At 43.9% G+C, this 15,334-nt stretch overlaps 1 protein-coding gene across 15 annotated transcripts in view; it reads right to left on the bottom strand.

Annotated features, from left to right (window-relative positions):
- The window catches only part of kif20ba (kinesin family member 20Ba), a 41,685-nt gene extending 29,354 nt beyond the window's left edge, over positions 1-12,331 (bottom strand). For 5 of the 15 annotated variants that reach the window (XM_045702331.1, XM_045702332.1, XM_045702337.1 and 2 more), the window contains exons 1-18: positions 12,178-12,330; positions 11,589-11,787; positions 9,939-10,046; positions 9,702-9,840; positions 8,327-8,511; positions 8,173-8,215; positions 7,389-7,598; positions 7,099-7,210; positions 6,885-6,956; positions 6,626-6,772; positions 5,946-6,366; positions 5,503-5,642; positions 4,964-5,087; positions 4,474-4,675; positions 2,084-2,145; positions 1,808-1,927; positions 1,396-1,549; positions 241-748 (exon numbers count right to left, since the gene is read on the bottom strand). In XM_045702331.1, coding sequence (XP_045558287.1) covers positions 241-748; positions 1,396-1,549; positions 1,808-1,927; positions 2,084-2,145; positions 4,474-4,675; positions 4,964-5,087; positions 5,503-5,642; positions 5,946-6,366; positions 6,626-6,772; positions 6,885-6,956; positions 7,099-7,210; positions 7,389-7,598; positions 8,173-8,215; positions 8,327-8,511; positions 9,702-9,840; positions 9,939-10,046; positions 11,589-11,783 — 2,942 coding nt within the window. In that variant the 5' untranslated portion in view covers positions 11,784-11,787; positions 12,178-12,330. Of the gene's footprint in view, positions 1-240; positions 749-1,395; positions 1,550-1,807; positions 1,928-2,083; positions 2,146-4,473; positions 4,676-4,963; positions 5,088-5,502; positions 5,643-5,945; positions 6,367-6,625; positions 6,773-6,884; positions 6,957-7,098; positions 7,211-7,388; positions 7,599-8,172; positions 8,216-8,326; positions 8,512-9,701; positions 9,841-9,938; positions 10,047-11,588; positions 11,788-12,177 lie in introns of all 15 variants that reach the window. The other 10 variants (XM_045702334.1, XM_045702333.1, XM_045702338.1 and 7 more) reach the window with 4 other exon arrangements.
- Positions 12,332-15,334: the final 3,003 nt, after the last annotated feature.

Raw genomic sequence — 15,334 nt, 5'->3', positions numbered from 1 at the left:
TGTAGGCCAATCCCAAATCGTCCCCTGTGCACTACGCACTTGTGGAGATCTGAGAGGACAAGCACAATCAATCTTGTAATAGCTACACCTTGCTCCCTGATAGGCTAGGCAGAAGTTTCACCATATTGCTTATACCAATCAAATCCTCTCAGATTTCCACACGTGCATAGGTTATGATTTGGGATTGGCACATAGGCCTCCCCAGTAGCCAGAGTGAAAGGTACCAGCCAGCCCACTAACCTGGTGATGACCTGCTCTCTCCTCTCCAGCTCAGCATTCTTCTGAGTGATGGCCTCTTCAGCCACAGCCAGCAACTCCCTCCTCCTCTCCACCTCCCTCTTACGAGCCTCCTGCACCGTAGCGGTCTCATCCTCCCGCATCTCCTGCGCCTCCCTCAGGCTTCTCTGCAGGCCTGACACCTGCACCTCTTTCTCAAACAGTGTCTTCTCCAACTCTGCTACTCTCTTCGTTTGGGACATGAGCTCGTCGTTACACAACTGTGACACGGTTATGGCCGACTCCCTCTCCTTTTGGTGGGTGTACTGCTTCTCCTCCAATGCAGCCATCTTTCCCTTCAAGGTCACGACCTCAGCTACAGAGTTCTCGCTGTCGAGGTGGGCCATGGCTTCAGCCTTCATTTCTGCCCTGAGCTGCGCCAAGTTCAGTTTCTGTGGGGCCAGATTCTCTTTTAGCACCTCCAGCTGCTGTTCTGAGATCTGCTGTCGGGCCTCTCCTCTCCCCAGGAACCCTAACAAAGACATGGACACTTGTTGAATTATCTTTAAAAGTTTTGCAAAGCTTCTGAGGTATGGTGGGATGTTATTTTAGGTCGACTTGATGCTCAACAGTGTCAAACCAAATTTAGTGTGCTCCTTAAGCATTATCCAATGGAATGAGACTAGGACCGTTGGTTTGTTAAATATCAAAACAACTGGACACATTGCAATTTTGGTCAGCAAACAATATGTGAAAAATCAGTCCATTAATAAACCACGTCAATATAATGAGTTAGTGAAGACCATTTTCCCAGTACATAAAGTGGTGTCTCTCTACCACTGAGACACAATAATTCATACCAATGCTAGACAATGTTTGGAAAAGATCTGAGCACAGCAACAACAACAAAACTTTATTAATAATCAAAATCATATGTAATACAACCCCTTAAAAAACATCAAGCCAGAAATGGGGAACACAAACATGGATACATAAAAAAACATGATGAAAAGTGCTCCAGTCTCTGAGACTTTGGGCAGCATTAGTTCTTGAGTGCAGACATTCGCCTCTTTAAGCGGATGTTTTTGCGACCTTTGGCTGTGTTCTCTCTCCCCCCTGCTCTCACCCCAACAAACGGTGGGAGGGGCTTCCCGGCAGTGCTCGGAGCCCATCCCGTACCTTTCTTGCTGGGGGGCTGGTCCTCCAGGTTGGCCTGGAGGTCCACCAGCCGTTTGCGGCTCTCTGCGCGAGAGCTGGGCCTCTCCCCTCTGGAGCAAGTCCAGCTGCTCTTCAGTTGCAGGATCTCATCCTTGATGCCGTCAAATTTAGTCTTCTGTCAAGGAAAAACCCAACCAATGTTAAAGATGTCAAGCATGGCCTACTCAAGCAGGAATAAAAATATATATAAAAAAATTAAAAAATGAATTAAAAAAAATCACATTCTGAATATGAGCATTTATAATGTGACATAAGGATGGGAATTTGGAACCTGTCAAGTATAATTTTAGATGTAAAGGAGAAATACTAAGTATGAAACAGGCTGATGTCCATTAGCTAGTCAGATCTAAGCACCACTTAACAATCTACATACATCTTTGATCATGGCTTGGACCTGTTGGTCTACAGTGTGCTGAAGCCTGGTGATCATCTCATCCTTCTCATGACACATCTCCAGGAGGTGGGAGAATTTCAGCTCCTGAGACTCGAGAGTCTAAAAAGAGAAAACAGAAAAAAAAAAAAAAAAGTCTGTCAGAACTACTCTGTTAACCGTGAACTAAAACCTAGCGGAATTTGGTTTTATGTAGAACAGACAAACCAAAACAATAAGTCCCATTGCTGGAAAAGAACAAAAACAATTGCACAATACCTTCCTAGCCTCTTCAAGCTGTTCGTTCGATTGCTGTGCTTGTCTGCAATAATGTTCTAGTTCTGAAATTTAACAGAAGACAAAGACAACTCAACCGAAGGGAAACATTGTGTGAGTTCCATCACAGCCACTGTTATGGGATAGTCAAACCGATCTGGAGTAGTCATTGATGGATAGTGAAAACAGGTGATTAACAGGTTATTGCTGAAAGAGATACGCCTACAGTGTACAGTCGTGGCCAAACGTTGAGAATGACACAAATATTACATTTTCACAAAGTCTGCTGCCTCAGTTTGTATGATGGCAATTTGCATATACTCCAGAATGTTATGAAGAGTAATCAGATGAATTGCAATTAAAATCGCAAAGTCCCTCATTGCCATGCAAATGAACTGAATCCCCCAAAAACATTTCCACTGCATTTCAGCCCTGCCACAAAAGGACCAGCTGACATGTCAGTGATTCTCTCGTTAACACACGTGTGAGTGTTGACGAGGACAAGGCTGGAGATCACTCTGTCATGCTGATTGAGTTTGAATAACAGACCGGACGCTTCAAAAGGAGGGTGGTGCTTGGAATCACTGTTCTTCCTCTGTCAACCATGGTTACCTGCAAGGAAACGTGTGCCGTCATCATTGCTTTGCACAAAAAGGGAAGGATATTGCTGCCAGTAAGATAGCACCTAAAGCAGCCATTTATCGAATCATCAAGAACTTCAAGGAGAGCGGTTCAATTGTTGTGAAGGCTTCAGGGAGTCCAAGAAAGTCCAGCAAGCGCCAGGACCGTCTCCTAAAGTTGATTCAGCTGCGGGATCGGGGCACCACCAGTACAGAGCTTGCTCAGGAATGGCAGCAGGCAGGTGTGAGTGCATCTGTACGCAGAGTGAGGCAAAGACTTTTGGAGGATGGCCTGGTGTCAAGAAGGGCAGCAAAGAAGCCACTTCTCTCCAGGAAAAACATCAGGGACACACTGATATTCTGAAAAAGGTACAGGGATTGGACTGCTGAGGACTGGGGTAAAGTCCTTTTCTCTGATGAATCCCCTTTCCGATTGTTTGGGGCATCCGGAAAAAAGCTTGCCCGGAGAAGACAAGGTGAGCGCTACCATCAGTCCTGTGTCATGCCAACAGTAAAGCATCCTGAGACCATTCATGTGTGGGGTTGCTTCTCAGCCAAGGGAGTGGGCTCACTCACAATTTTGCCTAAGAACACAGCTATGAATAAATGGTACCAACACATCCTCCGAGAGCAACTTCTCCCAACCATCCAGGAACAGTTTGGTGACGAACAATGCCTTTTCCAGCATGATGGAGCACCTTGCCATAAGGCAAAAGTGATAACTAAGTGGCTCTGGGAACAAAACATCGATATTTTGGGTCCATGCCCTGGAAACTCCCCAGACCTTAACCCCATTGAGAACTTGTGGTCAATCCTCAAGTGGCGGGTAGACAAACAAAAACCCACAAATTCTGACAAACTCCAAGCATTGATTATGCACGAATGGGCTGCCATCAGTCAGGATGTGGCCCAGAAGTTAATTGACAGCATGCCAGGGCGGATTGCAGAGGCCTGGAAAAAGAAGGGTCAACACTGTAAATATTGACTCGTCGCATCAACTTCATGTAATTGTCACTAAATGCCTTTGACACTTATGAAATGCTTGTAAGTATACTTCAGTATTCTATAGCAATATCTGACAAAAAATATCTAAAGACACTGAAGCAGCAAACTTTGTGGAAATTAATTTTTGTTTCATTCTCAAAACTTGTGGCCATGACTGTATGTGAAAGCGATAGGCTACACCAGTGTTTCATAATCCTGTTCCTGGGGACCCAAAGCAGTGTCACATTTTAGTTATTGCCTTAGCATTACACATCAGATTCAAATAATCAACTCCTCAAGCCTTTGCTGCGTTCATAACCAAGTGGTAATTATCTGAACTCGTTGAAAGCCGATTGGCTAAAATGGCCAACAAGCTGCGTCAACCATCAACTCAAAGTACAGCTATCATGTTTATAAAAAAAGTACATTTTTTAAAAATAATTTATTTTTACAAATGTTTTGTTGTTGCATTTAAAATGCTTTTACCGAGGTAATTTTCTTAGTAGGTGATGTCAGAGGTCAGCATGTGTGAGAAGACAGAGCTCAGGGATTAACCATTGTTTCCCACTAGGTCTTACCAGTTGGAGGGCCGGTCAAGTGGATTTTTTCCCCCAGTTGTATGTGATAAATACCACCTTCCCACTTGGTTATGAACACAGCATTATTGTAAATAGGTGTAGTGCTTGGGCAAAAAATGTAATGTGCACCCTTTGGGTCCTGACAACCACGATGAAGAAACACTGGGATATAAAAAAATGTAAATAAGGCAACTGGTTGTCAGTTAGCTACCATTGGTTTTGACAGCGAGCTGCTCCTGGGCTTGGCTCAGCAGCGCCGAGAGATCATCCACTCTCTTCTCCAGATTGGAGATAGTTTCACTACTGGGTTGGGTGACCACCAGACATGTCTTGGCCTCCTCAGCCGCCTTCTTTATGCCTGCCAGGTCACTGCACATGGAGTCAAACATCCCTCCCAATGACGAGCTGTCCTCCTACAGCAGAGAAGACATACGAGTCATTTTGGAGACGCTATTATCCAGAGACACTTACAATTAGTGCATCAATCTTAAGATAGCTAGGTGAGACAAGCACATAGAGCTCTCATAGTAAATACATTACTCCTCAATAAAGTAGCCATCAGCAAAGACAGCACTAGTAAGAAAAGACGAGCTAGGTTTTTTTGTCACCGCAGTTTGAACACCAAGGTAAAGGAAGAGAGACATGGCTACATCATGAAGGTTGACACTTAATGTCCAACATATCTAGACAGGATGCATTACTGTGGCTCGCTCTACTCTGTCCAACTCCTCTTGACTGGTGTTAATGTTCACTAGATTTGTCAGGATCTCTAGATGCTTCTCTGCTCTCTCCTCGACATTCTTCTCCTCTTTGGCCAGACGCTCCCTGTAAGACAGAGATATATATTTTTTTACCTTTATTTAACTAGGCAAGTCAGTTAAAAACAAATTATTATTTACAATGACGGCCTAGGAACAGTGGATTAACTGCCTTGTTCAGGGGCAGAACGACAGAATTTTACCTTGTCAGCTCGGGGATTCGATCTTGCAACCTTTCGGTTACTAGTCCAACGCTCTAACCACTAGGCTAACTGCCACCCCAAATATTATAGCTAGCTTGTTCAGTTATGTACCAAAAGACATAGAAAAACATTTACCTTTAAAAGCTCCCCTACTACGTAAAGTGTTTTGAGTACCTCAGTTGGTAGAAAAGCACTATATAAAACAAATCCATTTATTAGATTTTTGAAGCAACCAAAAACAACAAATAAATGACTGAAACAAGGCACAGAAGAGCTCACTTGTAATCGGTCTGCATTTCAGAGAAGAACTCCGAGAACTCATTGGTGACCTCGTCACGGACCCGGGATTCCAAAGCAACGTTTTCAGACCTCTCTTTCTGGAGCTGTTCCCGGAGCTCCGTCAACTGGAGTAGCTGGCTCTGAAGGGTTGACAGACATTTACCTCTTGTGGACAGACGTCATTGAGCATTACGGGACACTTTAATTCTAGGTTAACCGGAGATGGACGTCACATTAATAGGGTCCCAGAGTTTAGACCATTTCACCCGATGAGCGAAACTCTGGTCCGTTTACTATTAGCAGGCCTAAATCTTCCCCAAATGTCTAAACAATCAAATCAGGACCTGGAAATGTAGGTTTTTTAGCATTGATGAGCCAATTGGATTTTCTGTGTAGAAATCTAACAAAAATAGCCACAGAACTAGTTAGGGGAAGAGACTTACCTCATAAATGTCTTTATTGATGAGAACCATTTCGTCATCGTCCACTTCCTGCATGGTCTCCATCACGCTCTCCTCTTCCTCCTCTGTGTCGTCATGCTCCTGCACGTCCTCCAGACTGGTCTCCCAGCCAACCAGGGAGCTCCTTCTCTTCTGACCCAACAGGTACTTCCTGTCTGCGTTGTTGATAATCATGGACAGTTCCCGGGCTGACCTCTTGTTGACGAGGTGGGGGACGGTCTTGGTGGTCAGCACCACTACCTTCTGAGCCACGGCGGAGAACTTAAGCACGTTGAGCGTCTCGTCATACATGGAGGCACACTGGTTGACGTTGACTATCATGCAGGCCTTGCCCCGCCCACAGAAGAAACCCTGTAGGTAGTGGGTCAGCTTGCTCTCCCTGAAGGGGACGTGCTGTGGTAGCCTAGCAACAAGGGTTTGATTACATTTGTCAGTAACTCAAAAAATAAAACAACTACTATAAATCCAGTACATCTATTACATCGAAAAACGTGACTGGCAGAATAAGAAGTCTGACTTATTTCCACTGTGGTTCTCATCAGGTCAGAACATCAACAATTCCAAGCTGCAGATTTGTAACCCTCCCCCCCCCCAACACTTTGTAAAATGTATAATTCCATAACCATTAAATATTTTTCAGAAAGCAGACATTCAAGGCTCACTTGGATTGCTGGCTTTGCCGTAATGTGTTGATGCACTTGCCCAGTGTCATCAGGGAAGTGTTGATGTTCCCAGCCTCTTTCAAACGCTCCCCTTTATTCTGAGTTTTAGCACACCTCTCAGACCCAGCCAGGTCACACAGGGACAGCCTGAACAGAAAGAAACCCTGCCTTAATACACACACATCCACACGTACTGCATAGGGCTTCTAAGGATATCGTTTTTGTGCAAATTAATAAAACTAATATCCATTTCACTTACTCGCTGATAGAGTTAACACGAGGAATCCTAGCATCTTCCATCCGCAGGATACGAACAGAAAATATGCTGTGGCTGAGCATAGGAACAGATTTCTATAAGAGCACAGCGGTCGATCTACTGCGCTGTGTGAACTTGGCTCATGCAAGTTCGTACCAGCCCAAAGAAAGATTCAAATCATTCAAAAAGGGAAAGGATTGACGTGCTTAATAATCACCTCCTGCTCGATAGGAGGTTGAGCTTTGTGCTGGCGAAGCTCTGGTTCTTCTTCCCTAGCTTCATCACCTTGTAGGCCTCCTCCGCATCGTTCACTTGTACCCACTTCAGACCTGAAATCACACACAGGAACATTTGGTCCTCTCCGGTTCAGTTGGTAGAGCGTAGTGCTTACAACGACGTGGGTTTGATTCCCGGGACCACCCGGACGTAAAACGTACGCATGCCTGACTAAGTCTCATTGGATAAATATAAAAGGCTAAGTGATGTCACACAACCTGCAGCCGATACCTTTTACAAAGGAGTTGCCTTTGACATCCTGCGACAGCCGCAGTGTGGTTCTCTTCTGGGCTCCGATCGGTAAGGGCTCCAGCAGGTCGTGAATGTTCTCGTTGTAGATTTCACAGAAGGACACCCAGACGGAGAACTTGGTGTGTGCTTCAACAACCAGACTGAAACGTTGTTCCGTCACAGTCCCCTCAATGTCACTTAGTGTGGACCCTGTCAGAGAAACAAGTGGTGCTGTTAGCCTGTTACAAACCTCTGGTTGGATAGAAGTCTATTGTAAATGGCTAATGATACACCAAACTACCAGAGAGATGGCGACATGTGGGATGTGACAATCATGTCTAAATGCAGGACAGTACTATGCATTGTGGAATGATAATATAAATACATTTGGTCCCATGTAGCTCAGTTAGGAGCATGTCCTTTACAACGCGGGGCTCTCCACGGCAACCTTTTTCTTTTTTTTTAAAAGGAGCCAGTGTGTGACTCAGCTGAAAAACATAGGCGTGCACAAAAATGCAGGAGCACAATGAAAAATATTTAGAGGTAATAAAGTTAGAATCCTTCATTTTTCTAGGCGCACTAAGTGCTAAATAAAAATACAGATTGCATAGCAAAATATTTAGGCGCATGTGAGTAAAATGCTCACAATGGCGTTGCAGGCTTCTACAGAATAGTGGGTTCAATTCCCAGGACCAACCATATGGAAAAATGTATGAACTCTTGACTAAGTTGCTTTGGATAAAAGCATCTGCTGAATGGCATATAAAATAATACATCTCCTTGCCTTCCAGGGTTGTCTTGTTGGTGAAGCTTTTCTGGTTATCACTCTATGGGGGAAGAGCAATAAGGGACGTCATTTAATATAAAATACTAGAACCAAAGAACAACCTGTTGAGTAATGCAATGGCTTTTATCAGGTCAATGAACCAACCCAGTACCTCCTTGAGGAGCCTGAAGAGATTTCTCTTGTTAGTGGCCTCTTCACTCTGCTGGTCTTTAGTGAGCCTGATGAACTCTCTGCATCGCTGTGGCTTGATAGTCATCTGGTTGTAAACACGCCCCTCAATGCTGTTGAAGATGACATTCAAAGACCTGGGGAGGATCCCTGCGTTGGCCTCTGGACCTAAACACCAACAGGTGTTGAGGATCTCTTCATTTCTCAATCACTTTGTCTCAGTGTTTGTTAGCAGGAGTTTACCATAAAGAGCATGTCAGTTCATACATACAACAGCTTTTTGATTGCGATAGAAACTTAGAAGCACCATCAGAGGATTTAAGTCTCAACATAGGATTTTCACATTGCTGGTATTCTAACAGTGAATCTGTGCCAACTCAGGTTGGCCCTCGTATTCTAACAGTGAATCTGTGCCAACTCAGGTTGGACCTCGTATTCCAACAGTGAATCTGTGCCAACTCAGGTTGGACCTCGTATTCCAACAGTGAATCTGTGCCAACTCAGGTTGGACCTCGTATTCCAACAGTGAATCTGTGCCAACTCAGGTTGGACCTCGTATTCCAACAGTGAATCTGTGCCAACTCAGGTTGGACCTCGTATTCCAACAGTGAATCTGTGCCAACTCAGGTTGGACCTCGTATTCCAACAGTGAATCTGTGCCAACTCAGGTTGGACCTCGTATTCCAACAGTGAATCTGTGCCAACTCAGGTTGGACCTCGTATTCCAACAGTGAATCTGTGCCAACTCAGGTTGGACCTCGTATTCTAACAGTGAATCTGTGCCTCGTAATCTAACAGTGAATCTGTGCCTCGTATTCTAACAGTGAATCTGTGCCAACTCAGGTTGGACCTCGTATTCTAACAGTGAATCTGTGCCTCGTATTCTAACAGTGAATCTGTGCCAACTCAGGTTGGACCTCGTATTCTAACAGTGAATCTGTGCCAACTCAGGTTGGACCTCGTATTCTAACAGTGAATCTGTGCCAACTCAGGTTGGACCTCGTATTCTAACAGTGAATCTGTGCCAACTCAGGTTGGACCTCATATTCTAACAGTGAATCTGTGCCTCGTATTCTAACAGTGAATCTGTGCCAACTCAGGTTGGACCTCGTATTCTAACAGTGAATCTGTGCCAACTCAGGTTGGACCTCGTATTCTAACAGTGAATCTGTGCCAACTCAGGTTGGACCTCATATTCTAACAGTGAATCTGTGCCAACTCAGGTTGGACCTCATATTCTAACAGTGAATCTGTGCCAACTCAGGTTGGCCCTCGTGTACAAGTTGGATGTTACACCAAAACATCAGTTTGCGTTTGTCCAACTCTGCATGGGCAAGAAAATAATCAAGAAATCAAACCTAGAAAAGTGAATGTCTTTCCCGCATTTGTCACTCCATATGTGAAAACCAGAGAATTTCCGCCTTCCAGAACCTCCTTGACGAGACCTCTCACTGTGCCGTCAAACATCTCCCTCTGAGTGGTTTCTGGCCCTAAGACCTGAGGACAAAAATAAAAAGAACGTGGTTGGAAGAACCTTCATTTTCTGTTCCTAGGAAAAGGGTCATGTGTGTCTCCAACAAACCCTGCTGACTGACCTGTGAGAATTGAAACCGTTGAGCCGACTTGTCACGGAGCCGTGCTGAGAGCGAAGTCCTTGGAGCCTTAAGGAGGACTGTGTCCGGGAGCTCGATGGAAACGCAGTCCTTGAATGTGTACAGGGAAAAGACAGCAAGTCATAGTCAAAGCTCAACAGTTATTATGTTTCCAAGTCTCTTGTTAATCGGAAGTGTGTGCACGGTGGTGAGGTAATGGGTATCTATATTGAACACAAATATAAAAACGCAACATGTAAAGTGTTGGTCCCATGTTTCATGAGCTGAAATAAAGGACAGCAGACATTTTCCATACACATAAAAAACATCTCTCAAATAGAGTACAAATTTGTTTATATCCCTGATAGTGAGCATTTCACCCATGCCAAGATATGCCACACCTGTCAGGTGGCTGGATTATCAAGAAGCTGATTAAAACAGCATGATCATTACAGCTGCACCTTGTGCTGGGGAAAATAAAAGGTCACTAAAATGTGCAGTTTTGTCACAACGCCACAGATGTCTCAAGTTGAGGGAGTGTGCAATTGGCATGATGACTGCAGGAATGTCCACCAGAGTTGTTGCCAGAGAATTTGGTTATTTCTCTACCATAAGCCGCCTCCGTCATTTTAGAGAATTTGGCAGTATGTCCAACCGGCCTCACCACTGCAGACCATGTTTAACCACGCCAGCCCAGGACCGACACATCTGGCTTCTTCACCTGCGGGATCGTCTGAGGGGGGTGCTGCAGAGTATTTCTGTCTGTAATTAAAGCCCTCGTCTGGAAAAAACAATTCTGATTGGCTGGGCTGGCTCCCCAGTGGGTTTGTCTATTCCCACCCATGGTGGCCACTTGCAGTCATGTGAAATCCATAGAGTCAGGCTAATTAATTAATTTCAAATTGACTGATTTCCTTAAATTAACTTGAAGTAAAATCTTTGAAATTTTTGCATGTTGAGTTTATATTTTTGTTCAATATAGATGGTTCATGTGACAAACTGGGGTGTATTCATTACACCCAAAAACATTTTGCAACAGATATCATATTTCAAACACTCTTCAACATGGCATAAGAGTTGTTGGGTTCTTAAACAGAAGTTGTAGTTCATTTTAATTGTATGGTTTCCACTAGGGCTGGGAATTGCCAGGGACCTGAAGATATGATATTATCATGACACTTGGTGCCAATAGGATATGTATAACAATTCTCAAGTTTCAATGTGTATTGCGTTTTGCTGTTCCAAACATATTGCTCACCATGTCTGCTGCAGAGGGACAAGACAGAGCAATCAGAAGACACATTTTGATCCGTCATGGAAATTAGTGCTGAAAACAAATTGGCTCCTTATTTAAAAAGATGGAGAACAAGCTATGAAATGAAATACTGGAGTTTTGGTGCAGGTACAGCCAAATAGCGCAAACATAATATTGCGACAGTAAAAACGATACATGTAGAAATGTATATCCCGATATGCAACTACCGATTTACATCCCGGTATGTAACCATCGCCATTCCGAATAGTCTGCGAAGTGTTTGAGCCGATCTATAAATGATCGATTATTCTGTGCGCTAAAGTTAATGAATACGCCCCTGCCTGGATTTCAAGTCCGATGAGTGTGTGTGTGTGTGTGTGTGTGTTGAGTTGAATTACCTGTGATTCGCCATTTTCACTCTCAGCTGATGTGAATGGTCGAATGCGAAGGTACACCTGCAAGTGTTCATGCTCTTCCAGGCAAGACTCCTGTGAGTCTATGGAATTAAACTCAGAAAATAGGTCTTTCTTCAAGTCGTCGAAGTTAACGTCCCGCTCCACGCTTTCCAATTTGTTGTAAAAACACGATTCCATCCTCCTGTGTTTAATAATGTTGTGGGAGATAGAGACAGCCAACGTTAGATGTTCAGCAAGCGCACCTTCTACATGTAACTAAGCAGATCACAGCACTAATGTTAAATCAGCACAATAAGCAAGTGGCTTTGGAGTAGAAAAATGTTGGCATTAACTTAATAAACTCCTTGGTATGTGCACTGACAGCTCTGTGTTATAGCTAACATTAGCTAAAACCAGAGAGAGGAAGAGACGAAGTCAATAATAACGTATTCTTTGGCTAAACCTACATTCAGACGATGGCAACGGTAGCTAACAGAATAAAGAAACATGCATAACGCTACCCTGTCCGAATGATAAAAAAACCCAACAACATTCAATTGACATTAGGCTTTTTTGTTTTTGTTCTACTTACGTGACAGAACTGATTCCCAAAATATTGATCGCATCAGAAATCCTTCTTCAGCCCAAACTGTCGCGGTCTATATTTTTAAATTCGACCAATCGGGAGAGAGTGATTGTTTTTTTTACAGGAAGTGTTCATGGATGCGAATAAAGTGGGGGTTTTCTTCCATAGGCTCCAACTGCGACGTCATTCCTCAGCCTCTATGCTGCCACCCACTGATATGTCATCTCTCAGTGCAGCTCTCAGGAAAAGTAGGGGTGTCGAAAGCAACCATATAAGGAGAAATGGGGGGGGATTTCGAATAGAGTTTTAACACTAGAAGCGCTGGAATTCCATAACTACTAAACTCAGCATAAAATAAAAAGGTCCCTTTTTCAGGACCCTGTCTTTCAAAAGATAATTCGTAAAAATCCAAATAACTTCACAGATCTTCATTGTAAAGGGTTTAAACACCGTTTCCCATGCTTAATGAACCATAAACAATTAATGAACATACACCTGTGGAACGGACACTAACAGCTTACAGACAGTAGGCAATTAAGGTCACAGTTATGAAAACTTAGGACACTAAAGAGGCCTTTCTACTGACTCTGAAAAACACAAAGAAAGATGCCCAGGGTTCCTGCTCATCTGCGTGAACGTGCCTTAGGCATGCTGCAAGGAGGCGTGAGGACTGCAGATGTGGCCAGGGCAATAAATTGCAATGTCCGTACTGTGAGACGCCTAAGACAGCGCTACAGGGAGACAGGACGGACAGCTGATTGTCCTCGCAACGGCAGACCAGTGTAACAACACCTGCACAGGATCGATACATTCGAACATCACACCTGCGGGACAGGCACAGGATCGCAACAACACACAGTGCTGTTCGCTCCAGCTTGCCAAGCACTACTGTCCAGCAAAGACGTGGGGAGTAGATACCTAGTAGACAGTATCAGGGTGACAATCACAGTAAGCACACGCATACAACTCATGAAGCAATAGTACACCCATCACTAATACTAACGTCAGTTTTATAACTGAAAATGTACAATTATTTGTGTAAAACTAACAGTGAAATACGACTCATACTCTTGCAGTACGGTAGCTGAAATGTACGCTAGCTGCGTGGTAAGAAAAGGAAGAAAAAACACACCTCAATCAAAACCATCTAACCACAAGAGTTTCTAAACCCAGAGGTGCAACACAGCGAGACTTCCGGGAACGCTTTGGAAGCAAACCAAGCAGTCCAGGCATGAGTGTGGTGTTAGAGAAGTCAATGAGAGAAGTGAAACGTTCTTCCTTAGCGGTTAATTTTCTCGAAATCTAAAAGGCACAACCTAGATGCGAGCTAATGTCTTAAGTAGTTGAACTTGTTATTACTCCAACCTCGTGAGAGACAAACTGACACGTTTTAATTTTTGTCAAAAACAACTATGGAAGGAGTATTTTTGCTTCCTTTCCTTTATAACATTTCTTCCTTCCATCATTTCCTAGTTCCCTTTTCTAACTCACTTTCCTTTCCTTTATAACGTTTCTTCCTTCCATCCTTTCCTAGTTCCCTTTTCTAACTCACTTTCCTTTCCTAGTTCAATTTTCTAACTCACTTTCATTTCCTTTTATTCTAGATTCCTTTTCTCTCCTCGTTTCCTAGCTTCCTTTCTAACTCCTTTCCTTGAACTCTTTCCTTCCTTTCCTCCCCTCTTTTAATTTCCTAGCCCCCCTATCATTTCCAAACTCCCTTTCCATTATTCCTGTCCTTGCTCCCTATCCTTCCCTAGATTCCATTCCTCTCCTTTTTTCCTAGTTACCTTTCCCAGATCTCAATTCAGGATTGTGGAAAAAGAAAAATCGCTATTGAGGCAAAGATCAAAGTAAATAATAGGAATGGGAGTGTACGGTGTGGGGTTATTTTTCGGTTTTATGCTTCTGCAGATATTGAATGTGCAACTATAATTATGGTTTATAATATATCAGAACTTAAACAGGACAGCATAATGGGTAGACAAAGAGAACATTGTGTAACAAGGTGTAGGCAGCTGACTTAGTGATAGGAGGTTGTGAAACCAATCAAGGGGAGCATGTGAGGAACAGATAGAATGGAGAAACAACTGAATAAGTAAATCACTGGAAATTGAGCGGTTGCTGACTCTTGAGTATACACTAAGAAGATAAGATCCAACGCCTGGCAACATGTGATGAGCCAGGAGGTTGGGACCAACCTGCACGCCAACGATAGGCTGGAGTAAGTCTAAACCACACCCAGCCTCTACTCTGACAGGCCCAGCAAGGAGCGGGAACTATCTCTGTCAGAGTATTAAAGAAGAAATTTGTGGTTGAATAGTTAGATCTCTGTCTGCCCTGCGGGGTGTTTCAGTGAGCCCGTATATACAAACATCATATTTAGCATTCAAGAGTTTGCATTAATTAAAGTACAAAGAAATGAGTAGTTACTCTGTACTGACTATTTTATTCCAATACCAGATTGAATTGACGCAACCCGACAACGGCTAATATAATAATCAGAAATAAATAGTTATCGCACATGCAGTAGTAGGCTAGTAGCAAAGGTTTGCTTGTGGGAGAGGCTGTACGGACACGCCTGGTTCCCAACATTGATGAATTGCAGTATTGTCGAACAGTGAGAGTTGACTGGGGTTCAGTCAGTTCAGCCAGTCGTCCTAATGAGCCCTCCCCAGCTAGCTAGCTTATGCTTGTGGCTAGAAACTTCAGTGAGAATTTCAGGAGGGGGGATGCTTGTCTGCCGAAGTTGGGACTGGGTACAGACTGGGTATAGACTGTGTACAGACTGGGTAATCACCACCAGCTTCCAACTGGCTCATTCATTCTAGGCTAACCAGGGCTAGCTCCTTTGTTCCAAGATCGCCAGGAACAGTCAGGGGTGGAGGGGGGCTGTGGAGCCATATTATCCTGGCGACACTAATGGAAGGGGGGTAGGCTCTGCACACGGAGCTAGCTGGAGCTCGGCAGCATCATTGCTGCTGGGCTTGGTGGCGGCCTCGGTGGTGTAATTTCATATCCATCATGGCAGATTATCTGGTTAGAGCTAAATAGGCTAATAACAATCATGCCTTTTACTGCTAGCTAAGAAGCTAACTCAATTCTGTAGTGGTGGGGCATGAGGCAGAGTTGAGTGAAGCAGCTTCAACTGTAAACTTGAACCGTC

Source organism: Salmo salar, chromosome ssa19 (assembly GCF_905237065.1).
Source record: "Salmo salar chromosome ssa19, Ssal_v3.1, whole genome shotgun sequence".
Lineage (NCBI taxonomy): Eukaryota > Metazoa > Chordata > Actinopteri > Salmoniformes > Salmonidae > Salmo > Salmo salar.
The sequence above is the reverse complement of the archived record's forward strand: the minus strand, read 5'-3'. Positions and strand labels throughout refer to the sequence as shown.